The sequence below is a fragment of the Haemorhous mexicanus genome, chromosome 16, assembly GCF_027477595.1.
Source record: "Haemorhous mexicanus isolate bHaeMex1 chromosome 16, bHaeMex1.pri, whole genome shotgun sequence".
Lineage (NCBI taxonomy): Eukaryota > Metazoa > Chordata > Aves > Passeriformes > Fringillidae > Haemorhous > Haemorhous mexicanus.
In genome coordinates this window covers 8,290,685-8,318,452 of record NC_082356.1, presented here as the reverse complement: position 1 = coordinate 8,318,452, position 27,768 = coordinate 8,290,685, and the positions used below count along the sequence as shown (strand labels likewise).

The 27,768-nt window shown below is 51.0% G+C and overlaps 1 protein-coding gene and 1 pseudogene across 1 annotated transcript; one reads left to right on the top strand and one right to left on the bottom strand.

Annotated features, from left to right (window-relative positions):
- The window catches only part of LOC132334706 (zinc finger protein 850-like), a 1,213,125-nt pseudogene that overhangs the window by 778,372 nt on the left and 406,985 nt on the right, over nucleotides 1–27,768 (bottom strand).
- LOC132334735 (zinc finger protein 239-like) lies at nucleotides 10,882–13,175 on the top strand. The gene is made up of 3 exons (XM_059860839.1): nucleotides 10,882–10,969; nucleotides 11,575–11,656; nucleotides 11,843–13,175. Exons 2-3 carry the CDS (start codon nucleotides 11,602–11,604, stop codon nucleotides 12,931–12,933), a joined length of 1,146 nt encoding a protein of 381 aa, XP_059716822.1. The 5' UTR covers nucleotides 10,882–10,969; nucleotides 11,575–11,601; the 3' UTR covers nucleotides 12,934–13,175.

Sequence of the window (27,768 nt, the reverse complement as noted above, 5' to 3'; positions counted from 1 at the left end):
GGCCCCTTTCCCAAAGCACTTTCAGCTCTGCAGGCACAGGCACATCATTCACAAGGCTGAACTGGAATCCCTTCTGTCTGCCTCCAGCATTTTGGCCAGGGCCAGTAGGGCAGTGCCTGCTGGCAAGGAAGGGCTGAGCAGGTCAGCACCAGCAGGATGGAGACAGAGCACCTGAACCAAGTCATCTGCCTATTCAACAAGGCCAAAAAACCTGCTGGCTTCTGCCTGCACACAGCCATGCAGTTGTCATGTTCCAGAGGGGGAATGTCCTCCCTGAAAGCAAACCAGCACATTATCCTGGGGGAAGCAAGAAATTCCCCTCTAGCAGATTAGCTTTGGGTAGGGACGTTGTGGGGATACAATCAGGCAGGCAGAGAAGCAAGAGAGGAGACCAAGCACTGTGGCCTTACTGGGAAGAAAAGCAAACCTGAAAAGCAAAAGATGGAAGGAACCCAGCAAGAACCCCTAAAATAAGGAGATGGCAAAGAGAATTGCAATGGGCAGTAAAGCAGCAAGGAAGAATCGTAATTCCATGAGAGCAATCAGCTTGCCCAAAGTGACAGAAACACAGACAGGCTCTGCCTATTGACTGTGGGCTTCAAAGGCCTTTTCTGCCTGGAGAAACATGACCAGCACTGACTGACAGTGTGGTTCCAGGATGAAAAGCCAGTCTTGGCTCTCCAGGCCTTCTTGCTGCCTGTGCAGGCAGGCTGGGCTGCTGGGCATTCCTGCCTGCAGCCAGCAGGCCAGGTTCTGCCCTCTGGCATTCACAGACACAGCAAACATGCATTTTCTGGCACACTGAGAGCATCAACCCCTGAGCACCAAAATGCTCTCCAAAAGTCTAAACCAGATGATTTGGATTCCCTCCTGTCTCCTCCCACCAGCGCACTCTTGGCACAAGCCTCACTCGAGAAAATCTTTCCCTGACTGAAATTCCAATGGTCTCAAGTTTTCCTCTTCACACTGGAACACAACTGCTGACATTTTTCCACTTTTTCCCCTCTCAGCTCTCTTGGCAAACTGCAAAACAATCCCAATTTCTTCAAGTAAAGGTACAAACCTCCAGGAGCACATAGCTTTGGATCTGCTGTGGTTCTCCAAAGGGAAAGCAGAGCACTCTGTTCCTTTTGGAAAAGCTGAGCAGAGCTGGATGAAGCTGAGCAGGAGCCTGAAGTGGCACCTAAAGGCCTCTCACTGCTTCTGCTCCATCAGCCTGATTGCAGGGCTCTTTCAGAACACGTTTCCTGCAGTGCCAATGCCATTGATCAGAAGTGATTCCAGCACAAAGTGCAGAAGACTCAGCCCCTGAGCTGTGACTGTGAGCTGCACAAAGGGAGCCAAACTGGCTGAGAGAGGCAGAGATTCCTACCAGGAGCCAAGATAAACCAAGGAGACACAGGGTGCATTACAGACTCAAGGCAAAGCATGACAGCAGGAAAGAAATGTACAGCCCTCAACATTCCTGTCAATGCAGAGCTTGCAAGAGAAGGAAACTCCTTTGGGATAGACACCATCAATGCAGGGCCAAAATCAGGGGACAATTCCCAGCACAGGAAGATTTCCAGCATCTTGCAGAACAAGGTGCTGAGACATTTTCTTCTGCATGTGCTGCAGCAGAGAACTTGCTTTGCTGTACACCCAGGGAATGACAGCACTCTCCTCTTCCAGCACAGTGTTAAAGCTCCGGGTGCCAGCACTTACCTTGTCCTTATTAATGAGAGACAGCTCCATCTCAGAGACCTCCCGAGCGACGAAGTTCTGAAAAACCAGCTCTGGTGGGGAAACCCCAAACCAGCTCTGTTTCGGGGCAGCTGACGGCAGCTGGAGAGGCGAGAGAGAGCAGGGAGAGCTTCAGCTGCTGGGAGGAAGGTTCATGAAGGAGAATCTTCCACTGATCCCCAGGGAAGTACAGACTCTGGGCGAGCACGTCTGCCCAGCCCACACTGGGCAAACAGTGGCTCACCCACCTCTGCTCTGAGTGATCCAGAGCTGCTGGGCCACACACAGCAGGCTCAAGCCAAGCTGCTCTTTGGGCATCTATTTCTCCAGGTTTCTTTCTCCACAATGCCAGGCAGCACTTCCCTTAAGCACAGCCCTGTGCCCGTGTGGTCACAGAGCTCGGGGGCACTGACTGAGCACTCATGGAGTAAGTAAAACCCATGAATTTACAGGAGACTCCATGGGAAACAATTCTGGGATGTCCTTTACTCTGAGACAGGGAAACCCAGGCCCACACAACTGCAAATATCTTTTTTGCTCTAGAACTTAGACGTATCAGTAAGAAGAGCACAGGACCAGAGGAGGTGTGAGAGATGAGGTGATATTTGGCTAAAGCCAAAAGGTCATGAAGTAAAAGAATGGAATTAGTTGGTTCTGTGTGTTGTTTGTGGTTTGCATTTGTTCAGGTTGGTTTGTTGAGTGTGGCAGTGAGAGGGATGGGGTTGAAGACCTGACCAAAAGGAAGTAGGACGAGAGGGGAGGGGACAGAAAAGTTGGTGGTGAGCAGAGAATGGAAGCTCCTGAGTACCCGTCCAATGGTAAAGGGGACAGGGACCGCCCCAGCCGGGTGTAAAGGGCACATTAAGATTGCCATTTTCTCGGAGGGTGTGTGTGTGCTTGGCTCTGGGGGAGGGAGACACGCCCGGCTCAGCTGAGTAGTTACTAATAAACAGTTTTCCTTTGCTTTGATGATTTTGTCCCCCTTCACTGTGCCTTAAAGTCAGTGTGTTTTAAACAGAGGAAAAGGCAAAAACAGAAAGACAGATGAGGTGAAAATCAAAAGATAAGTAACGTGAATGCTGAATGAGGATAAGGTTCAGTTATTTTCTCAGCAATTTGGGTAAATGTAGAGTTGGTATCTCCTTTTCCCAGGAGTTTTAAATGGCTGCCGTCTTGTCATTACTGCTATCTTATTTAATGCCACGGTAGAGGCACGTCTGGAATGACACAACAACAGCAAATGCTTCTGGAGCAGAGACATTGCTTTGAGAAAACTCTCCCCTGCTTTGTCTGCCTGCTCCACCCAAACTGCTGTCACTGCAGGGACACCAGCAGGTCTCCTGTGGGACTTCACAGCAGACACATTCTGCTGAAGGGAATGGCTGCAGCACACTGGCCCTTAGTTGTGCCCTTCTCTGAGGTGTTCCCAACACCCCTCTCCAGGGCAATCCTTAACCACTTTGTTCCATGTCTCCTGCTGCCAATTTCCTGCTCAACAGCCCACCTCGGTCACCTGCCCCTTTGCACTGTGCTTTCTACTGAGCCAGTCCTGCCAGAAAAGCAGCTTTAAACACACCTCTTAGTAGGCACTGATCCTGATAAAGCACATCCATTCCCCTCTGCCCAGGGCCAGTCCCCTGCACATCTGGCGGCCTGCAAAATCTAACACCCCGTCAGGGTCCAACACATTCTTCCAGCCCAAAGCAGAAATACAATTTGTTTTGTTAAATCTGAAGTAATTCCTGCACATCCTTGGCCTTCAAAGGCCAACACTGCCACTCTGGAGGGAATCCTGTGACCCCAAGCATTTGATGGTGACCACACCAAAGCTAGAGGAGGCTCTCTCAGCAGGAGAATGGCAAATGGCAATGCTGTGCCTTTGTGTCCCCAGCCTTCCCCCATTAGCAATGGCAGCTACACTCCAGCACAGCCCAGCAGCTCCAGCAGAGGTTATTTGTGTTGCTTAGTGCACACCAGGACTCCCAGTCCACCCCTCCCAGCAGTGTGCAATGACAACAGCACCTGGACACTGAGGTGTTTTGCTGGAGGCAAGCCTGTCACAAGCACACACCCCCTTCAAACTTCATGTTCAACAGAAAGGAAAAGAGCAGGAAAAGGCTACCTTTGGACCAGTCTCACTCCTGTCTGGAAATGGGCCAATTCTGGGCAGAATACTCCCCCCAGTACTGGCCTCCTTCTTCCTGCTGGGAATCTTCTCCCTCTGGAACTTAGAGGGAAGCAGCTGAAAGGCAAAAATACACCAGCTAGAGCCTCAGAGATGGCTTGTTCAGAAAGGCTTTTCTTGAACAAGTGGCACTGGTGAATAACTTGTGATCACAGCCACTAGGACAGTCCTGGGAGCCCTGGAAGTTTCCTGCTGAAATCCTTAGCATCAGTAAATTAATAATACAGAGTGCAATACACACACTCCAGCCACATGGCTCTGTCCCATTGGCTTCTCCAGGACTGGATGGGACATGGTTGGGGATTTCTGCTCTTTGGGCATTTGTTTCCTCTTACATTTCCTTGGACTGAGGCAGCGACCTTTCCAGAGAATGGAAAGGAGCTCTCAGAACTGCCTGAACTCCATCCCTGCACAACACTCAGAACTCACAGCAAGGAGATATCGCTGCTGGCTGAGTCCAACAGATGCAAGAAAACAAAGCTGTACCAAGAGGGAGATGCACAGGAATGTGTCCAGGTTTTGGTTCTCCCTGTTAAATTGCTTTCTCCGTCTGGGCTGACAGAGCCCTCCACAGAAGAAAACAGAGGGATCTCCTTGACAGAGCCTCAGCACAGGGGCATCTTCAGCCAAGGGAGCTCCAGACAGCAAGGGACCTTTGTGGCCCTGGCTCCAGTGCTGCCTGCAGGGCTGGATCTGTGCCCACACAGCAGCTGGGAGAGAACAGCTGCTTTGGAAGCTCTTCCAGCTGGGACCAGCCATGGCTCTCAAGGCTTTGGGCAGAGTTTGAGGTTTCCCCCCTCCACATGCCCTGGTGGCCAAGGGCAGGATGGTCAGAGCAGCACAGGTGAGTGCCCAGCCTGACAGAAGGAATTCCTGTGGCCAAGGGAAAGGGACAGAACACCTGCTCAGGGCTTCAGCTGTACATTGGTTTCACTTGGCTCCACTGGCACAGCCAGGCAAGACACAACTGAAGCATCCCACAGTGTTCCCTGCTGCACCAGGACAGCCCCCAGCAACAGGAGCACGGCACAGAGGGCTGGGGAGGGGCTCTGCAGCTTCACAGCGCTGCTGGACAACAGGGCCAGGGAGAGCAGGGACACCAGGGCAGGTGCCAGCCTTAACACAGCCCCAGTGGCCACTCACAGTGTTTGGCTTCAGCCTTTCCCTCAGCAAAAGACGAGGTGGTGGTGTCTTCTTGGGCAATCCAGACGCCATCTCCAAGGGATGATGTCACAGAGGGAGACAGTGCCTCAACAAAACTGGAAGGAGCAACAACGGAACTCTGAAAATCCACAACCCCATCCATGGCAGATTCAAGGCATATACTGGTGCTAAACAATTTGATATGATTTGAAAGTGGCATAAGTAGCTAGTATTGTTAGGCCTCTAGTTGGACTTTATTTGAACTATATGGCTGCCTTGTGCAATTCAAAGATGGATTGTACTGAAACCTGGAGCTCAAAAGCTGGACATTAATAATAGTTGGAACAAAGTTGTAGCTTAAGTATTACTTGAAAATAGCTGGAGTGGGCCTCCTCTTCTTTAGGCTAAAGCACACCTGCTCTCTCAGCTGCTCTTCACAGGACTTGGGAGAGACTGGAATGTTATGGCTAATGGCTTAAATCTTGTTAGGAAGGACTTTTTGCCCATTTTGACAAAACTGAATAAAGAAGCTGCCACCACTGTAGCCCAGCCCTCCCTGAAAATGCCTCATTATTCGAACTTGGGACTGGGAGTTAAGCCACCTAAGGGAACTTGAGACAAGATCAAGGTGACACTATTGTCAAATTAGCTCAGGTCTGGGGAGAACTAAACAAGGCTAATTGAGAAAAATGTATCCACAACCAAGCCAAACCCAGCAGCTGTCCTGAAAATCAGCTCTCTCTGCCTTCAGGCTGGGGAAGTCATAGCTACAGACTCATCTGCTGAGGCCAGCTTTGCACACAAACCTCCCATCAACACAGGGGGAAGGAGGAAATTTTGGGGGTGTGGCACAGCCTCTGGTAAGGGGCAGTGGACACCCATCCTCCCTCAGACAAACTGGCTCAGCTCTAAAAACCCCCCAGCCCCAGAAGGCTACATCCAGGGGACATTCCCATCAGGGGCAGCTGACGGGGTGTCAGAACCCATCAAAGACCTCCAGAGTGCCCCCAGAGCCATTCCTGAGGCCTTGCACCAGGTGACTGCATGGCATGCAAAGGAACACAACAGATCTGAAAATCCACAACCCAATTCACAGCAGGCTCAAAAGGATATACTGGTGCTAAAGATTTTATCTTATTTGAAAGAAGCAAGAGACAGAGTCCAACTTGCCCCAGCCCAGGCAGGAACCTGGGCAGTCCCACCTTGCCCAAATCTGCATGAATCCATTGGAGTCTCATGTTTTGTGACACCTCACCACAGAGAAGACCAGAAGAGGATTTCATGGTATGCCAGTGAGATCCATGCAATGGTGACACTTTCTACTTTCTGTTTAATCAGTCACTCTCTTTCTCTCCCCCTCCCCAACTCCCTTCTCTCTTTCTCTCTCTCTTCCTCACATTTGCTGTTACATCAAATCCAGACAATTGACTTTGGCATATGGTCCTGTTTGCACCTTAATTCAGGGCCATCTCCCTAATAATTTTAAGAACCAGACCATAACAACCCACTGAAACCTGAGCAGAACTCATTCACCTTTAAGCAGTTTAAGTCATCACTATATGAAAAAAAAAAGTCTATAGACTAGTACATTTAGGAAATTGTGCATTTCTTCACTGAAGAAAAAGCACCATCAGTAGACCAGATATCATTCATCTATTCGGCTGCACATTATCCCATCCTCTGTTTCCCTTTGGAATTCTCTTTCAGAGCACAGATGGGACAAAACCAAAAAGCACAATCAATCTTTACCTTCAAATGAAATTGAGGACTCCTCGCTGGCAGAGACCAATGCCCTGCGAGTCCAGGGCTCGCTGGCAGAGACAATCTCTGTGAAAAAGTCCCCGAGCGAATCGCTGAGTGCAGCCGTTGCAGGAGCCCAGGCTGCGAACAACCAGCCCGGAGCGCGCTCTGCGGCAACTGAGGCGGCGGCGCCGTCACAGCCGCTGTGGCCGCGCCCGCGGTTCCCCGGCAACCGCAGCACCCGATTGTCGGGGCCGGGCCGGGGGCGGTGACGCCGGGCGGGCCTCGGTCCCCGCTTCTTCCAGCCCTGGTGACCCCTCGGTCCCCGGCCGGAGGGGGAGGAATCCGCTCCGCGGCCCGGAACGTGACGGGCCACAGCGGCAGCGCTCGATATCGCCGGGGCCTCGGCCCCAGCTCCGGGCTGCTCCTGCACAAGGAAGGCGCGGCCGGGGGGGAACCCAGGCTCTCGACACTTCCCATAAGTGTCTAAAATCATGCACTTCAATTAAAACAGTGAGATGATTGCACAGAAAGAAGGAGGGTTCAGCCTTGGAGTGGAGGGAGAAGCAAAGGCTCTGATCTTTCTGTCCAAGTGGCTCGACTTTGTATTCAGTTCCCTTCAATCCTGTGTCTCAGATCTTTGCCCTTCCATGCAGCAATGCACACTAGAATAGCACAGAGGGGGAAGCATGTCCAAGTGGCTGGTAACGATTTTACTGGGGGGAGGGAGAAAAGGACAATTTCTTTTGCAAAATCATATCTATTCTTGCTTTTCCTGTGCACTTCAGAAGAACCTGAGAACCTCCTGAACAGTCACTAGAAAGACTGTCTGAATAACTGATGCTTAAAGCAACTGTTTTTATAGAGCATTGTGGTTACTTGACAGACACAGGGATATTCCACACAATTTCTTTTGAGATCTACTAAAAGCAGATCTAGAATGCTACTTGAAGTCATCTTCCCAGGGCTGACAGACTCTCAGATTCTGAAAACCTCTATGGTTGACAGTATGAAGAAATATTCTGAGTGTTGTCATTCTAGTATGGAGGCAACTGAGGTGGTGTTAGAAAAGCTATGGAAAGAGCTGAATTTCCTTCAAACATAAAGTAAGAAACAGGGAACCCATCAGACTTGATGACTGCATGGCAAGAGCCATAAAAGCTTTTTATAATTATCTGAGCAGTGAAGATGGTAGTGCCCAGGTTCATTTCCCAGCTGAAGAAACAGTTAATTTTTCAGCAGCTGGATAAGGATTACTTCCTGCATTTGCTTCCTCCCACTCCAAACTTCAAGCCAAACAAGCACCTGTCAGCATACACTGCCTATTGACCCAAATGATTTGAAGATGTTAGTTAGTGGCTTTATCCTTGTACCTCACAAGGATCTACCTTGTATCATCCTTGGCTTCTTGTCTTTTATTTTGGAAAGCAGAGCTTTCATTGTTCTACCAGTCTCAATCATGTCCTGAAAGACATAAAAAAGGAAATGATCTTTCAAGTTGGAAAGGAAAAGCAGACTGTCAGTGGATGAAATTAGAGCATACCAACCTGGCAGCAGAGTAAGATACTTAACTATTTTATGCAGTATGTATTATTTTGAAAAGAAGGGGAAAAAAATTCCATGTCATTCCACGCCTCCTTCAGTCAATTACCTCTACTACTACTGACACATTGGGAAGGGAAGTGTTGGGAAGGAAGGGAAGGCAAAAAAGAAAGGGGAAAGGAAAGGAGGGGGAAGGGAAATGAAAAGGGAAAGGGAAAGGGAGAGGGAGAGGGAGAGGGAGAGGAGAAACTTCAAGGAAAATAATTTTCAGTGAAAGGAAAGGAAAATTCAAGGAAAGGAAATTTCAAGAAAAAGTTTGAGGAAAAGAAAAGGAAAAGGAATTGTCCCATGGAATCCCAGCAGGGATTACGTCTCATTGCACTGCTGGCATTGCACTGGTCATCAATTCAAATAATTTCCCCATGGAATTCCCATGGCAAGGCTTAGGGGAAGATCCATCCATGGAATTCTCACCTGACTGGGAAGAGAGTGACATCTGGCCATGGAAATTCCATGGGAATTCCTGCATTCCCAAGTCTCCCATTCCTCAATCCCACACTCCCACAGGAACTCCCCTCCTCCTCCCACACCCACTTTTGTGCTCCACAGCCTCCCGACCATGTCTGATGTGTTTTGGGAGCTCTTCTACAGAGGTGTGTCCCAGGTAATGCTTCATCTGCTCCACCATGATCCCTTTGGATTCCCAGCACCTCTGGCTGATCCAGGTGGCACCGTCGGACCCTCCATGTTCCCAGGTCCCAGCTGGAAGGAGATGAAATCCCACCCCTTGTAGCCACACCCATGGGATCCATGGACATTCCGTGGGACAGGAGGGCACAGCTGGAAACCACCTGCAGCGTGTGGAGACCTGGGAACCAGGAGAGAACAGACCCAGGGAGTCGTGTCCCAGGGCCAGGGAGCCCCTTGGAGCTCCCTGGATTCCCATTCCAGCCCCACAGATCCTCCCCATCCCCAGAGATCCCATCCCAGCCCCTCAGAGTTCTCCATTCCCACAGATCCCAGCCCAGCCCCCGGCTCCCCCCAGTCCCCCCCGTTCTGGTTGTACCGGCCCCATCTCCAGGGCACTGTCGGCCACGGGCCGGGTCCTGTCCTTGGGCCGGGGCTGGATATCCCGACATCCCAGCCCTGGCTACCCCAATATCCCGGCTCTGGATATCCCGATATCCCAGCCCTGGCTACCCCAATATCCCGGCTCTGGCTATCCCGATATCCCGGCCCTGGCTACCCCAATATCCCGGCTCTGGCTATCCCGATATCCCGGCCCTGGCTATCCCGATATCCCGGCCCTGGCTATCCCGATATCCCAGCTCAACTCCCCCCTCCATCCCCGCTCTCTGCGGCTCCATCCGGCCCCGCTCGCTGCCCCAGCGCTCCCTGGGGGTCCCGTCCACGTCCCCCACAATCAAGGACTGGGGGACCCCCTGGCCGGGCTCCGACAGCGCCACTTCCAGACACTGCAGGGAGTGCAGAACTGGGGGGACACCGAGATCTGGGGGAGCTGGGGGGGCTGAAAGTGAGAGTTTGAAGATCCAGGGGGGTCAACAGGCCAAGGAAAGGGGGGACTTGAAGGGCTGGCAGAGCTGAGAAGGAGGTTCAGGGGCTCAGAGCCAAGGAAAGGGGGTGCAGGCACTGGGAGAGCTGGGATGGGGTGTCCAGAGAATCCTGTGCCCAGGAAAGGGGGTGCCAGGGCTCCTCAGTGTGTGGAAAGGAGGGGCTGGGGGCTGGGAAATGCAGGAATGGTGGCCCAGGGGTCCCAGGTCAGGGAAAAGGGTGGGGCTGGGGGCTGGGAGAGGCGGGCGCTGGGAAAAGGTTGAGTTGTTCCAGATAAAGGGGTGCAGGGGCGTCTCAGGGTCACGGAAATGGGGATGCAGGGACGTGCAGAGGTAGAAGGGAATTCCAGGGGGTCTTTGAGCCCAGGAAATGGGGCTCAAGGGGGCTCAGGGTTTCCCAAAAAGGGGGTACCAGGGTGGGGATACCCGGGATGTTCGGGAAGGGGGAGTTCAGGGGGGTCTCTGGTTTTTCACAAAGGTGGGGCTGGGGGCTGGGAAAGGCAGGAATGGGGGTCCAAGGCATTCCAGGGTGTCCCAGGGTCAGGCACAAGGCAAGTCTGGGGGCTGGGAGCCATGGGATGCAGGGAGCAGGGGGTCCTGACGTCCAGTAATGGAGGAATTCAAGGAGGCCCCTGTGCAGGATAAGGGGAGCAGGAGGGTGCCAGTGCCTGCAGTGGCGGTTCAGGGTCCCGGTGCCGGTGGTCCCACTCCCCCCTGGCCCCCAAGGAGCGCCTCCAGCCCCAGCGCTGGAGCCATCGCGCTGCACCCACTCACTCCCAGTATGATCCCAGTATGATCCCAGTAGAACTCAGTCACCCAGGAGCTGCTCCCAGCATGATCCCAGTAGAGCCCAGTCACTCCCAGTCCTGGCATCCCCCCAGCCCTCTCTGCGTTCGGACACGCGAGGGCTCCGGCAGCAGGGGAGGAGGAGGAGGAGGAGGAGGGAGGGATGGAGGAAGAGGCAGAGCGACAGCAGGAAGCAGCGGGAGGAGGGGACGGGGACCCACGTGGCTCCAGCGCTGCCTGAATTCACAGCAGCCCGGGAGCATCGCCCCCCATTCCGCAGGTGCCCAGGGAGGGGGAGCTCGGCCGAAATATCCCGGGGGTGCCTGGGTTTGGGGTTTTTTTGGGGGGATGTTTGGAGCTGGCAGGGCTTTAAAGCCGAGCCGCGGATGGCCCTCGGGGAGCCCTGTGTCCCCCAGGAGCCCAAAGTGGGGAGCCCAGAGAGGGGGGAGCGCCGCCATTGGCGGGACCCTCAAGAGCCTGGAGAGGGGCAGGGGGGACTCCTTGGAGCCCCTGCAGCCCAGAGCAGAGAGTGAGGGGAGAAGGGGGCCCGGGACTGCAAGACCCCCAGCATCCCTAAGTGGGGAGAGCGAAAAGGGGAAACTTTTAGGATTCCTGGGACTCCCAGCCGCCTGAGGAGGGCAGGGACCAAGTAGAGGGGGGACCCCCAATACAAGTGTGACCCCAAACAGCTGGGACAGGGGGGAACCCCAAACACCAAAGGGGGCAGACCAGAGACAGGGAACTCCTGGGAGGCATTTTCAGGGATGAGTCTTGTTGTTTGGGAGGGTTTTATGGACCCCAGATGGCTGGTGATTTGTAGAGATGGACTTGGGCAGAGGGACCTTCAAACTCAAGGTGCTCATTCCTTGTTTTTCCCCAAACCAGGATTTCCCATTCCCAAACCTTGGCCACATGGAGGAGGAAGAGGCTTTGAGGAAGAAGATGATGCCTCAAGACACCCAGGCAGGTGAGGAGGAAGTCAGTGCCCCTTTCCCCCTCTTTCCTGCTTCATCTCCCAGCCCAGCATGGCCCCTGGCTGAAGGACAACCCTGCTGCCAATGCCGTCCTGCTGGGGAAGCAGTGGGGGGATCTCCTTCCCCTTCCCTCTGGCACACAGGCAAGTCCCATTCTCTCCTTGTCCTTCCTCCCCCAGGGAAGGAGCTGAGGATGGAGACCAGGGAGGACAAATCCCCACAGCAGAACCTCGTGGAAGAGGCTGTGTTGAGCGGCTCCAGGGCACGGGAAACCAACGGGGAAGAAAAGCCCTGGGGATCCTGCAGGAGGAGGGGCTGCAAACCCAGCCCAGGGTGCTCTGAGGAGGAAAGACCCACCCTGAGCCAGGAAAGTGGGCAGAGCTTCAGCCAGAGCTCAAAGCTGGTGGTCCATGAGCTGCTTCATGATGGAGAGAAGCCCTACAAGTGCTTGGAATGTGGGAAGAGCTTCAGGCAGAGTTCTGACCTGATCAGCCACCAGAGGATCCACACTGGGGAATGGCCCTACGAGTGTGGGGAATGTGGGAAGGGCTTCAGGTACAGCTCAGAACTCGTCATCCACCAACGCATCCACACTGGGGAGAGGCCCTACAAGTGTGGGGAGTGTCAGAAGAGGTTTCGGAGCAGCTCCCATCTCTTCAAGCACCAGCGGATTCACACAGAGGAGAGGCCTTTCTGCTGCCCCAACTGCAGGAAGGGCTTCAAGCAAAACTCCCACCTTGTCAGCCACCAGTGCATCCACACTGGGGAGAGGCCCTATGAGTGTGGGGAATGTGGGATGAGCTTCAGCTGGAGCTCCAACCTGATCCGCCACCAGAGGATCCACACCAGGGAACGGCCCTATGAGTGTGGGGAATGTGGGAAGAGCTTCAGCCAGCATTCCCACTTGATCTGCCACCAGAGGAGCCACACTGGGGAAAGGCCATACAAATGTGGGGAATGTGGGATGACCTTCAGTTGGTGCTCCCAACTGATCATCCATGAAATGACCCACACTGGGGAGAGGCCCTACGAGTGTCCCCAGTGTGGGAAGAGGTTTCAGACCAGCTCCCATCTCCTCAAGCACCAGCAGATCCACACGGATGAGAGGCCCTTCCTCTGCCCTGACTGTGGGAAGGGCTTCAACCGCAACTCCACCCTCATCACCCACCGGCACATCCACACCCGGGAGAGGCCCTACGAGTGTCCCCAGTGTGGGAAGAGCTTCAGCTGGAGCTCTAACTTGACCAAACACCAACAGAGGCACTGGTAAGGGAAGCCCTGCCACTGCCCCAGCTGCAGGAAGAGCTTTGTGCACTGCCCCAACTTCATCCGCCATGGGAGGCCCCACATTGGTCAGAGCCCTGGTGACCCACATTCCCTGTGATCCATTTTGGGAAGACACTGGGCTGGTTATTCTTTTGTTTTGGCCCTAATTTTCTTTGGATTCATCTTCATCTCTTTAAAGCAGAGAAAATTGGGTAAAAATCAATAAATTCATCAAAGGCTTCAAAAGCCTCACTTTTTACTTGTGTTTCAGGGGAATCTGGGTTTCAGGGAGATAATTGGGAGAACTTGGGGGTTTTGGGGGTATTTGGTGTACTTGTCTCCCTTCTTGGCACTCAAAGAGACAAGAGGGTTCGATCTGTCACTTCAATGCCACTCTCTCCCCAAAATTCCTTGATTCCACCGCCCCTTGGTGTGGAATGGGGTTGGAAGGGGATTGGGCAAAGTGGGCTTCAAATCTGGAGGGGTGAGATGGGCATTGTGTGGGGCAGGATGGGTGGGATGGGGTTTGGAAGGTTTGAAATGGGGGAAATATGGCTTGGGATGGGGGTCATGTAGTCCAGGAGTGGTGGGATGGGTTGGGGTTGGGACTGGGGAGGTGGGCTGGGGTCTGGAATGAGACAGCTGAAGTTTGGGGATGATGAAGGGAGGGGGAGCCCATTACTGAGTGAGCTTTTCAATAATCCACGTTCCTGAAGAGATTTTGGGGTATCTCACATTTCTGAGGCGGTTTTGGGGCACTGCCCAGCTCTTGGGGGTTTCCTGAGAGCAGCTCCCTGGATCCCCATTGCCGGGGTGGTTGCCATTGGCACGAGCTCAGAGCTGTAACCAGAGTCCCTTGCCTTGATGCTGGAGAGCAGAGAAAGGATGAACAGTCTCAGATACCTGCAGTGTGTGTGTGGGGGCAGGGAGAGTTCTGCATAGGTGGGGTGGTCACTGTCCTGCCCCAGCCACTGCAGCCTCTGACCCAGCCCCAAAGTGGCTGCCAAGCCCCTGGCACCCCAAAAACCCCACCTGTGAGAAGGACCAGAGCAGGTCAGGCTGTAACACGGGTGTGACACTGACACATCCCGTGGCCCTGAAGCTCACAGCAGCTGAAATCCAAGACTGTCTGTGGGTCTCTCTCTCCCTCTCTCTCTTCTCCTGACCTCCTCGAAATCTGGATAACTTGAAGTTGGACAGGTTAGAGTTTGCTAAGTCAGGGCTTTGTCAAGTGCTTTAATGTCATTCAATGTTGATTTAAGATTTCCCAAGTACCTCATTCTCTGAAGTTTGCAACTAAAGGTTTGTTCTCCACCCTTCTGAGAAGTCTGTTGGTTTCTCCCCTTGGCCATCTCTCCTGCAGGCTGTGCCCCCTGTGTGTGCTGCTCCTGTGCCCATCTCGCTGTCCCCCAGCATTTCTCACCCAGCGTTTCTGTGCCCTCCCTGGGCTCCCTGCACCCAGCGCTGCCGGCTCCCGGCACACAGAGCCAGGGCAGGAGCCCACCCTGCCAAGGGGCTCTGGAGCAGGGCAGGGGCTGTGTTGGCTCCTGAGCTCAGCCGCTGGTCCTGGCATGGCTCTATGGAGACCGAGCACAGCAATGCTGCTGAGCATTGTCCCTGCTGAGGGTCTCACACTGGCGGGGCACATTCCCTGGCTGCAGGATTCGTGCCTGACCCAAGCACTGCACTTATGGCTCCAGCGTTGCTTTCCAACAAAAACAGGGGAAGGCAAACTGTGTAGCTCATTATCCATTTCTCATGGTTGGGATTGAAGGCACTTGAGATGGTAGTTCATGTTTGGACTCAGGTGTTTATTATTTCTTATCGGTGAAATGGCCTCATAACCATGAGTTCAGCAGCTTTTCATTAGCAAGGCACAAAATGGCTAACTATCTCTTGTTACAAGGTCTTTTAAGACTCAACTATCCAATTAAGAAATGATATCTAGATTATTTTCCCTTTTAACTCAATAACTGATCCCTCGAAGCCCACAATGCAGACTTTTCTGTCCAATTGCAAAACATCACCCAAACACTTGAAGAAGGAAGAAGAAGGTGAAGAAGAACAACTTGCCTCCAGCCTAAAACCTCCATCTTGCTTCATATTTATTTCTGTATTCTAAAACCCCAAAGTCTTAAGTTTTCAACCCTGTGATATTACACATTTCTAACCAACTACACACCTGTAATCCCAGTACTACCAGTCAATTTTTGAAGCCTTCTCCACAGCCTCAGGTCAAGTGCAGTGTTCTCTTGTGCGTCTTTGCCTTTAAGCACAGGAAGTTTACAATTCTCAGCATCCAGGGTTCCAACAGCTCATGGTATTTTATACTGTCTAAAACTCTAAGTCATCGATCTTAGAGGTGAGATGCATTTGAAATTAGTGGCATGGAGAAGTAGTGCAAGATGGAAAAAGGAAGCAGAGAAATAAATAGAGGAAAGCATTTCAGATTGTTTCCATTTTCATTGCACTTCTGGAAAGCTGTTTCAGTTTTCCAGGGATGTTTTCCACAGTCCTGTCTGCTCTTCTCAAGAACCTTTCCTGGAGAACAAGGTCGAGCTCCTGTCACAAGCTGTGCCACCACCTGCAGCTTCCCTTGGCTTTCCACACTGTGCGTGCAGCAGGACTCTTGCAGGAAAGAAGGACAAAGGTTTTGAGAACTTGACAACTTGTCCTTTCTTTTCCTGGTGGACTGGAGAGTTGTGCTGTGGGTAAGGTTTTTATTGTTACTGTTCTAGGCTAAGAAAACATGAGGAGGTACCAGGAATTGTTAGGGAATACAAGCCTGGCTGAATGCAGAGAAAGAATCTCCAGAGCCTGCAGCCACAAGTAGAGAGTTGGGTGATAATCATTCCAACCTGCCAATGGACATCTTGAAAATTATCTGGAACGTGAAATGCTCTGACAGAGGGAGTTTGTTTCTGAGTTCAGTGTAGATAATTTCACATCTGGTGCCTTGGTGCATAAATCAAGAGCATAATCAGTTTGTGGTAGGCACTAGAACAAGCTGAACCTCTCAGAGCAGCTGACTGAAAGAATCTGAAAAGGAGAAATGCAGGGAATGACTTGGTGAACCTTGCCTGAAAGAAGGGTGATTTTTTTTCTAATAACTACTATTCCATTCCCTTGGGTTTTGGCTTTCTTAGCAAGGCCATTTGCATCCCAGACTCTCCATGAAGGGAGAAGCCGGAGCTTGTGGAACTGCCTGAAAGATGCCCTGTTCCTCTGCAGGGACACTCAGGCTGGAACAGGAGCCGGAGCCCTCTCTGGGGAAGCCTCCTCTGAGCTGGAATTTGTGTCGTGCTGGGAGAGGAGGAGGAGGAGGGGGAGAAGGCTGGCGCTGTGTGGCAGGAGCAGGAGGTTTGGGCCGCAGGACATTCTGTCTGCGCTGCTGCCCCGCAATGGGCGGCCGTGCCCGGGGCTCTGGGCCTGGCCCCGCGTGCGCTGAGCTCCCTGGGCTGGGCTCAGGTTCCTGCTGGGGCTGGGCAGAGCCTGGGCTCAAACTGGGCTCAGCAGTGCAAAATACCTCTGGGCATCTGCGTTTCCTGCTGCTGGGAAAGAGAAATGAAGCAAGTCGAGAAGTTCTGGTTTCTGTTTTTCCTGGTGGATTTTCTAATTTAATTCCACACTGCAGAGGCAATTTCTCTGATGGCCTCTGTCAGTTCATTCTATTTCAACAGTGCCAGCAACACAGCTGTGTTTGAGCGCTGCCAATGTGGCCTGTGTGGCTTTAATTCCCCTCGCCTTAGTGCTCAGGGGCTGGTGGGCATTCCAATGTCTGCTGATCTTTATGCCCGTGACAAAAATACTGACTTCACTGTCATGAAAGCACTGTAGGTAGCACCACCTGAAGGAGGCACCTGCAGTTTTATGGATAAAATTCAGGTGGCAAGCAGAAGAGGGCCAAGAGAAGCCATGATCTCCAATTCCCAAGGCAAAGGCACCAGCAGTCTTCTGCTGGCACCTCAGGGTGAGTCAAACAGAGCTGAAAACAGCGCTGGAACCTGATCCTTTCTTCCTCTGAGGGCTGGCTCAGGGCAGCACAGGTGGGCCCTGAGGAGTCAGGGCTGTGTGTGGGTGCTTGTTGCTCTAGTCCCGAATTCAGCTGGAAAAAGCCCTTAGAAGCTGAGGCAGGAGCAGGCGGGAAGGGGCCGGCGCTGCTGCTGCTCCTGCTTGGGAGCCCCGGCTGGGCCGGGCCCGCGCCCCCTGCGCTGCGGCTGCTGCTGCTGCCAGAGCCGGGCGGGACTCGGGGACAGGGAACAGACACGGGGGGACAGCAAAGCCTGGCGGCTGCACGGATGGTGGCGCTCGGGCCAGCGCCAGCACAGAGCTTCAGCCCGCAATTAACCCCGAGGGAAATGCTGGGGAAAGGCTCCATTTCAGCCTTTCTGCACTCGTGGCTGTGAAGGGACTGAAATGAAAGGAGAACAAGCAGGGCCCGACCCCTTCTCCTTTGGGAGGAGCCCTGGGCCTGGGGCCCTGAGGGGCTGTGATGGGCTGAGAGGGGCCCTGAGGGGCTGTGAGGGGCTGTGAGGGGCTGTGAGGGGCTGTGAGGAGCCTTGTGGGGTCCTGAGAAGCTGTGAGGAGACATGACAGGCCATGAGGGGCAATGAGAGGCCATGAGGGGCTGTGATGGGCTATGGGAGGCCAGGGACCTTATGGAACCGAGGGTCCATTGTGACACTGCAGAACCAAGGAGATCATTGTTGACAGTACAGTACCTCACAGAACCAAGGGGCCATGGCGGCCCACCAAGGCCTTGTGGAATCAAAAGGGACCATGGTGGCACTATGGAACCTCATGGTGCTGTGGTGGAACCTGGTGCGTTTTGTTCATGTCCTGTTCACTAAAGAGCTAAAGATAGAGGGAATAAAATACTTAGACCTAAAACCACGTGTAACCAAAACCGCATACAATCACAAGTATATTCTTGCTTAATAAATGCTTGCTTAAAATATTCTTGTTTAATAAATGCTTGCTCAATAAACCATAAGTTCTAGAATTTTAGGCATGACCACTAAATAAGGAGAAGTCAACCAGAGGACGACCGAGGAAGACTAGCAGCCTTCATCAGACGACTCCCAGCAGAGGAGGACCCCTTAGCACCAAGAAGACACATGCGCAGAGTACTTTCTGGACACATCCCCAACGAGAAGAGATACAGTATAAAAGACTGTATCGAACAGTGGGTGCGGCAGTCCTTGGCGAGCGGAGGCTCCCCTGTCGCCCAGCGCTGATTTTGCTTATGCCTTGCTTGCTGTAATTAATAAATTCCAATTGGACTAAGCTTATTGGAGTTTGCTTCAATTCATAACAATTTGGTGCTGTGACTCGGATGGGATTGCTTCGGTAGAACCGACCTGCCGAGGAGGCGCCCCACCACTGGTTCTGGTGGCCTCGGTAGTTCCGAACTCTGCCCCACTCCCACCGACGAACCGAAATTCAAGGCAGTAAGCAAAGGAAACCGGTTGGCCCTCTAAACTTTGTGCACGAAGGTCTGGACGAAGACGCAGGACGCGTGAGTATCTGTGCAGGGGATCCGTTCGGTCGGGGCCGGGTATCCTGGAGTGTTGCGAGTGGTGTTGTGCGTGAGAGGGGAGCTGGCAGCTCGGACTCCCCAAGTGAGTGCGGACCCTCAGTAGTGCGGTTCCCATTGTCCGCGAGGACGTGGGCCACGAACCAGGGGAAGCGAGTGAATTTGCAAACACCAGCGTCTGAGTGCACTCCAGAAGACGGGACAGGGGAAGAGCAAGCTCTCTGTGCCTGTGAGGTTACCCCCAGTGCTGAGATATAGTCCACTGGGATGTATGTTAGATAAGGTTACCCCAGTGCCAAAAAGATAGTTCACTGGGATGTATGTTAGACAATTGGAAACATTATCCTAGCACAGGGGATAAAGACAAAGTAAAGATGATTCACTATTGTGTAGAAATATGGGGAGGATGACAAATTTCAAAAGGTGTTTACTGGCCTATATTTGGTTCAGCCGAAGATTGGGTGAGACAATTTTTGAATGTGTGGGTTAACGACAAGACTCCCTTTAATCAGGAGGAGAGTGATTATGCAAAAGTTTGGTTGGAGAAACTGGTAGTGAAGTACGTTTATTTACTTTAAAAGGGAAAATTGGAAACTCAGAGCCCAGAAAACGGAATAAGAGGGAGGAGGACATTCCATGCATTCCACCCCCATATGTACTCCCGCAAGTTCCCAACGCACCCCCTGCACAAGATCAGGCAGAAGGATTAGAGGAGGATCCCCTTCCTTTCCGAGAGGAGAACCCAGGGGTCTTAGAACAAGGAGGGCCAAGAACAAGGAGTGAAACAAGACACCTAAATCTCTATCCTTTAAGGGAAATACCTATGGGAGGAGCACAATCGGGAATAGGCTTCATCTCTGTTCCTCTTAACTTAGGGGATGTAAGGGAATTTAAGAGGGAAATGGGGAAACTGTTGGGAGACCCCCTTGGAGTTGCAGAAAGATTAGATCAGTTTTTGGGCCCTAATACTTATACCTGGGAAGAGTTACAAGCAATCTTAGGTATTCTTTTCACTATAGAAGAGAAGAATATGATTCGGCGGGCAGGCATGCGCATTTGGGATACACAACATGCTCAGAGTCCGCAGGCAGATACAAAATGGCCTCTACAAAATCCCAACTGGAATCACCAAGATCCGGCACATAGAACTCATATGCAGGAGCTAAGAACAATAATAATTCAAGGAGTTAGAGAGGCAGTTCCGAGAGGAAAGAATATTAACAAAGCCATAAATGAAAGGCAGAAGAAAGATGAGACTCCTACAGAATGGCTAGAGAGACTAAGGAGAAATATGCAAATGTACTCAGGGCTGGATCCAGACAGCCCAGCAGGCCAGTCCTTTTTGAAAATGCACTTTGTTGTTAGATCGTGGGATGGCATTCGGAAGAAACTAGGAAAGTTGAGAAGGCTGGGAGGATGTAGTATTAGAAGAATTGTTGGGGAGATTCAGAAGATGTTCGGAAGGGATGAGAACTGGGGGAGGGGAGCCATGCGGCCAGAGGAGGTAGGCCGCCAGGCCGGGCCTGGGACAGAGAAGGGAGGTGAAGGCCCCTGAGAGATAGATGGGTGGAGGAGCACAGCGAGGCTTCGGGCAGCCACCCCCCACCCCCCACCATCCCCCCCCAGAGGGAGGGAGAGGGAGAGAACCTGTGCCTGTGATAGCGCAGCCGGCGTGAAGGAGAAGGGGGGTGCCTGGTGGGCAGCCAGCCGTGGGAGTTCATGGACAGGCAGAGCCTGAGACTTTTAACCCTTCTCATGGATGATGGAAACCTTACAAATGTGGATCCTCCTGGAGTTGAATGAGGAGAGAGATAGAGTTGGGATAGCAGGAAATGGGCAAGTGTGATGCAAGTTGGTGCAAGTAAAAGATGTTTAAAGAAGATTAGAAGGGTCAGGGGCTCTATTTACTGGGGACATGGAAACATTGAGAGTCCTTGATAAAAATGAGAGTGGGTCCCCAGCGCCGGGAATTTGAATTTATGGTAGATACGGGAGCAGAGAGATCAACTATTCAGGTCTTACCGTCTGGGTGCAGACCCTCCCAGGATACTGCCACAGTAGTTGGCGCAGAAGGTGAACCTTTTGAGGTTCCCATTATTAAGAATATTTTAATAGAAACAGAATCCAAAATAGGGATTGGGAATCTTTTATTAGTACCAGAAGCAGACCATAATCTTTTGGGAAGAGACTTAATTATGGAATTGGGAGTAAACATTGAAGTATTAAACAAGGAATTGAAAATAAGATTATGCCCCCTTAGAGTGGAGGATGAGAAGAAAATTAATCCTGAGGTGTGGTATACCCCTGATAGTGTTGGTCAGTTGAATATTTCCCCTTTTTCAGTCACTATAAAAGACCCAGAGGTTCCTGTGAGAATTAAGCAATATCCTATTTCCCCCGAGGGAAGAGAGGGACTAAAGCCTGAAATAGATCGGCTAATAAAAAAAGGGCTTTTAGAGCCCTGCATGTCTCTCTTTAGCACTCCCATCCTACCAGTAAAAAAAACCTGATGGGTCATATAGACTGGTACATGATTTAAGGGAGATTAACAAAAGGACAATAGCCAGATTTCCAGTGGTCGCAAACCCATACACCCTTTTGAGCAGATTAGGACCAGAGACCCATTGGTATAGTGTGATTGATTTAAAAGATGCATTTTGGGCTTGTCCCTTAGATGAAGGCAGTAGAGATTATTTTGCCTTTGAATGGGAGGATCCTGACACCCATAGACGACAGCAGCTGAGATGGATGGTATTACCCCAAGGGTTTACAGAATCACCGAATTTGTTCAGTCAGGCATTAGAACAAATCCTCCAGGAATATAAAGTGGGAGATGGAGTGACTTTGATTCAGTACGTAGATGATTTGCTGGTTGCGGGGAAAGAAGAAGAAAAGGTGAGGGAGGAAAGTATCAAGTTACTTAACTTTTTAAGCCTAAAAGGATTGAAAGTGTCAAAAGCAAAGTTGCAGTTTGTGGAGGAGGAGGTGAAGTATTTGGGCCACTATTTGAGTAAAGGAGAGAAGAGGATTGATCCTGAAAGAGTAAAGGGGATTCTTTCACTCCCCCCACTAGAAGCAAGAGGCAGGTGAGACAATTGCTGGGATTGGTGGGATACTGTAGACAATGGATTGAGAATTACAGTAACAAAGTAAAATTCTTGTACAACAAACTCAGCCAGGAGGGGTTAATAAAATGGAATGTAAGTGATCAACAACAATAGGAGCAATTGCAGCAGGAATTAGCAAATGCTCCTGTTTTAAGTCTGCCAGACCTAAAAAGACCATTTCATTTATTCATTAATACTGAGAATGGCACAGCATATGGGGTTTTAACCCAAGATTGGGCTGGTAAAAAGAAACCGATTGGCTATTTGTCTAAATTGCTAGACCCGGTGAGCAAGGGGTGGCCTACCTGCCTTCAAGCAGTAGTAGCTTGTGCACTCTTAGTAGAAGAGGCAAACAAAATTACCTTTAATGGAGAACTTAGGGTATTGTCACCCCACAACATTAGGGGAAAGGCTTTGGTATATTTATAGTTTTTCCACACAAGAAAACGAAAAGCTGTCACAAATGGGTCTAAAAGAAAATTCAAAGAAAGAATGGAAACTCCCAGATGGAAGGACCGTAGTACTGAGGGCAGTAGCAAGGGGAATTTTACAGAAATTACATGGCCAAACACATTGGGGAACCCAAGCGTTGGTAGATCAGTTTGCAATTAGGTACATGTGTATTGGAGTGTATAACATCGCTAAGCAGATAGCGAGAGGGTGCATCACCTGCCTAAAAGTAAATAAAAATTATTTGAGAGAATGTCCCTTAGGAGGAAGACCTCTGGCATATAGGCCCTTTGCCAATATTCAATTGGATTTTACTGAATTACCCAAAGTGGGGAGGTATAAATACCTCCTAGTTATAGTGGATTATTTAACACACTTTGTTGAGGCTTTCCCAACTCTAAGGGCAACAGCACAAGCAGTAGTGAAAATACTGCTTGAAAATATTATCCTAAGATATGGAATCACTGAAACAATTGACTCTGACAGAGGGCCTCACTTTGTATCCAAAGTCATTGAAGAAGTTATGAGAATTATGGAAATAAAGTGGGCTTATCATACCCCGTGGCACCCCCAAAGCTCAAGAAGGGTTGAAAGAATGAATGGGGAAATAAAAAAGCAGCTCACTAAGCTGATGCTGGAAACCAAGTTATCGTGGGTTAAATTCTTGCCATTAGCACTATTGAACATCCGCACTCAGCTGAGGGTGGACATGGGAATATCACCATTTGAAATGATGTATGGGATGCCCTATAATTTGGAAGAGCCGCAGGACCATCCAAATTTTAAAGACCAGCAATTAAACTCTTATATTACTAGCTTAATGAAGTATAGAGAGAAGTTGTGGAAAAGGGCATGATAGCACAGAGACCCCCATTAGAGTTGAAAATACATCAGATCCAGCCTGGGGACTGGGTATTGATAAAAACATGGAAGGAAACCTCGCACACTCCACAGTGGGAGGGTCCTTACCTTGCATTACTTACTACAGAAACCGCAGTTAGAACAGCGGAGAAGGGATGGACACATGCTAGCAGAATCAAAGGACCGGTCGATGAACCAACTTCCGAGTGGAAAGTAACCAGTCCTCCTGGAGACTTAAAACTGAAGATCCAAAAGGACAATTGTAAATGAACAAGTATAATGTAGATTAAGCATCAAAGGTCTACTTTACTGAAGAAGGGTTAATTTGTAACTCAGATGTTAGAATAAGGTGTAGAAATCCCCAGTGTAATTGCTACCCTTTTGTGTGTTATATTTGTAAAGTATGCGGGGACAAGTGGTGGGGCCATTGTAGGCGGGGAATACCACCGAGGGGGGTTTGCACCCCTTGCTGGAAGCTTCAGCGAGATATAACAGATTGGGTCTTAGCTTATAAAGTTTCTCATGAGAATTTAGTTACAGAATCAGAGGAGTGGTGGAAAATTTTTGCATACGGGATCGAGCCAAAATACTATTGTTATCACTCAAACGAACCGATCCCCTTTGTAATTGATATAGTCAATTGTACCTGTCGTACTCGTCTTAAGGGAATCCGATGCGGTGCACCTGACATTAAGAATTGCCATTGGGACTCCTATGTTACGAGGCAAAGGGCACGGCAAACCCACTTCCAAGGGCCTCCTGAAGAATACCCCTGCTGCCGAGAAGATGGTATCCCTCGTGACTCGAAGCAACCGAGTCGACGAGCGAGGCAGAGGAGTAAACAACTGTGGAGGAAAGAATCCCCAAAGTGGGATAACAAGGCCATGTTTATGGAATTGCCTCAGGAATGGGAGTAAAAATAAAGATTCTTGGCAAGGAAGCAGGTTGTGGGGATTTGAGGAAAGGAAACTTAAATCACACCCTTGGGCCTTCAATGACATCCTACACTTGACCTGGCATACTACCTATATTACCCTCTTTTTCTTTGTTCTGTGTCTGAAAGGGGGTAATGCTGAAATTTCTCATCAACCGTTTAAATGGTCATTGATAAGGTGGGAGGACCAACATGTAGTTAAAACAATCACCACCCCGGGAAGCCCATCCTTCCAAGTCACTTTGCCAGAGCTTGTCACCTTTTGGGAATACCCTGGTATGAAATATGCACCGTTCTATATGTGTCCAGCATCAAACCCTGGGAAGGGATAATGTAATTATCCAGGATACAATTTCTGTGGGTATTGGGGTTGTGAGACAATTGCCTTGGCATGGACTGAGATACAGGAAGACAAGTTCTTGAAAGTGGGGAGGGGGCCTCCAGGGTGCGTACAGCCTGTCCATGATCATCCAGCAATAACACATTTGAAATATAAGCTGCTGTTACAAGAGGTGAACTTGCAATTATAGTTCCTACAAACTGTTTCCACAATGATGCTGTGAAAGAAAAAAAAGCTTTTTCATTGAATTAACTCTGGGTTCTTCAACAGTACAAGTCTCTGCTTTTTTAAGACAACAACACCATAGTAATGGACACTACAAATCTCCACACCTCGATCTGACACAAACCTCTCTGGGTTTTTGATTTCTGTACCAGCAAATTGCTGCACTTGGGCTGTGCCAGAATAAGGAAATTTCTAGATCTGGGCACTGGCAGTGCCAGCAAACATCCCATTCCAGGCTCCAGGCTCCAGGAAGGACTGGATCTGGACCCTTTCCTTCTTTCTTTCCTTCCTTCCTTCCTGGAGTCCTGCTGCCAGAAAACACCAGATTGGGCAGTGCTGGCAAGGGGAAATTGCCAGGTTTCAGCTTTCTTTGCCAGAAAATTGCTGGACATTGTTGGTGCTGGAACAGGGAAATTTCCAGATCTGGGCACTGGTGGTGCCAGCAAACACCAGTGAAACCTTCTGGTCCTTGTCCAGACCCTTGACCAGTGGTTGCCCTGAGAACCGGCTCTGGACACTTTACAGAGAGAGACTGCTTTCATCTGGGTGTCTGGAAACAGAACTTTAATGAAGGCAAACACAACAAACAGGACGGCGTGCACAGTACAGAGAGCGAAGCAGAAAAAAGCCTGGGTCCAGGGTCTAGCAGGGATATTTATACATTTATTTATGGGGAGCCTGGGTCCAGGGTCTAGCAGGGATATTTATACATTTATTTATGGGGAGGGGTTAAGGTGGGATCTGAGGGAAGGATCCAAGAGGAAGGAACGATTAAGAATGTTATAATTTTTGTAGTAAAAAGTAACCAATGGTACCAAAGAGAACTCAGAACTTTCTAGTAACAGTCTGCATAACTGAACAAGAGGATTATGGGCAGGAGCTCCTGCTCAGCCTAACTAAAGAGGGTTTTCCCACGGCCTTAAGCAGAGGCCTCCTTCTTTTAAACCAGCCCAAACACACACCAGGTCTGGGCCGTGCCAGGTTTTGGCTTTCTTTGCCAGAAAATTGCTGCATTTGGGTTCTGCTGGCACTGGGAAATTGCCAGATCCGGGCACTGGCAGTGCCAACGCACACAGGAGGTTTTATACCCTAGGGGATGGGGGTGGGCGAGAGAGGACTGGAGCCAATGGGATGCCATTGGGGAGGGGCGACTTACCTATGGGACAGACCATGTGTATAACATGGGGGGGATTTGAGGGGGAGACCATGTAATGAGGGAGGGGGAAAACCCATCTACTTGACCCAACATGCCCAGTAGAAAGTGCCCATCACCAGTGCAACAACAACAACTAAATAAACTATTTAGTACAATACAACAAGTAACAATCTGCATAACTGAATAAGAGGATTATGGGCAGGAGCTCCTGCTGACCCTAACTAAAGAGGGTTTTCCCACGGCCTTAAGCCGAGGTCTCCTCCTTCTTTTACACCAACCCCAACACACCAGATCTGGGCAGTGCTGGGTTTTGGCTTTCTTTGCCAGAAAATTGCTGCATTTGGGTTCTGCTGGCACTGGGAAATTGCCAGATCTGGGCACTGGCAGTGCCAGCACACACCACATCTGGGCGGGGATTGTGCCGCCACTGGGAAATTGCCAAATGTTACCTTTCTGTGCCAGCAAATTGCCTGAATTACGCTGTACAGGCATCTGAAATATTCCTGATTGGGACACTAGCATAGTCAGCAAACATGAGATCGGGTTGGTGTGGGTACCAGGTATTTGCTTGGTTTTGGCTTTCTGTGCCAGCAAATTGCTGCACTTGGGCTGTGCTGGCACCCAGAAATCTCTGGATCTGGGCACTGGCAGTGCTGGGAAACCCCAGATCTGGGCAGTGGCAGTCCTGGCACCGGGAAATTGCTGTGTTTTATCTTTCTCTTCCAAAAACTTGCTGCACTTGGGCTGTGCCTGGGAACCAGGAAATGTCCGGATCTGGGCACAGGCAGTGGCAGCCAACACCAGATCTGGGTGGTGCTGGTGGTAGCACCAGGAAGCTGCAAGGTTTTGGTTTTCTTTGCCAGAAAATTGCTGCATTTGGGTTGTTCCAGCACTGGGAAGTTGCCAGATCTGGGTACTGGCAGTGCCAACTAACAGCAGATCTGGGCAGTGCCGGTGCCGACACCAGAAAATTGCCGGGTTTTGGCTTTCTGTGGCAGCAACCTGCTGGACTTGGGCTGTGCTGCCACTGGGAAACTGCTGGATCTGAGCACTGGCGGTGCCAGCAAACACCAGATCTGGGTGGGGCCAGACCCAGTAATGCTGGACATGAATTTGTAGAGAATTTTTAAGGTTTGACAGAAGGTTTATATAGTATGTCTACAAGGAGGTTTACAAGAAGGTTTATATAGTACGTACAAGTACCAGGAATTCCGATTCCTGTGCCAGCACATTGCTGCAATTGGGCTGTGCCAGAATAGGGAAATATCCAGATCTGGGAACTGGCAGTGCCAGCAAACACCACATTTCAGGAAGGACTGGATCTGGACCCCTTCCTCTTTTCCTTCCTTCCTTCCTCCCTTCCTCCCTCCTGCTCTACAGGCTGGGGACAGTGTGTCTGGACAGCAGCCAGGCAGAAAGGGACCTGCAGGGACTGATGGACAGCAGGCTGGACATGAGGCAGCAGTGTGTCCAGGTGGCCAAGAAGGCCAATGGCTCCTGGCCTGGCTCAGGAATGGTGTGGCCAGCAGGAGCAGGGCAGTGATTCTTCCCCTATGCTCAGCACTGCTTGGGCAGCATCTCGAGTACTGTGTCCAGTTCTGGCCCCCAATTTAGGAAGGACATGGAGGGGCTAGAGCATGTCCAGAGAAGGGCAGCAAGGCTGAGGAGGGGTCTGGAACACAAGTCCTGTTCAGAGTGGCTGAGGGAGCTGGGGTTGTTCATCCTGGAGGAGGCTATGGGGAGACAAGGTGGTGTCAGGGCACAGCTTGGACTTGATGGTCTCCATGGCCTGTTCCACCCTTGCTGATTCTGGGATTCTCTGAAACCACCCTTGGAGCAGTTGCAGGATGAGCCCTGGGCCTCCTCTTCAGAAGCTCCAGCAGTCCAGGTCCCTCAGCTTCTCCTGCCAGGCCCAAAGCCCATCCTGTCAGTCCTGCAGAGCCTCTGCAGCTCCTCCTCATTGCCCAGAACGGGGAGCCCCAGAGCCAGACACAGCAGCCCAGATGTGCCCCCCTGGCCTGTGGTGCCTCTGGCAGGGGAGCAGCAGGAGGCACTGCAGGAGCCTGCAGACAATTCCTGCAGCACTTGTAGGATGATCCTGCTCCCCAAGGGACGTTCCCATGGTGCCAAGCCAGGAACTGCAATGGGGAGTGGGGCCAGAGAGGGAAGGGCAAACAGGGATGGGCTGTTTGCAGGGGAGGGAACAGGGGTGGGCAAGAGGGAGTGTTGG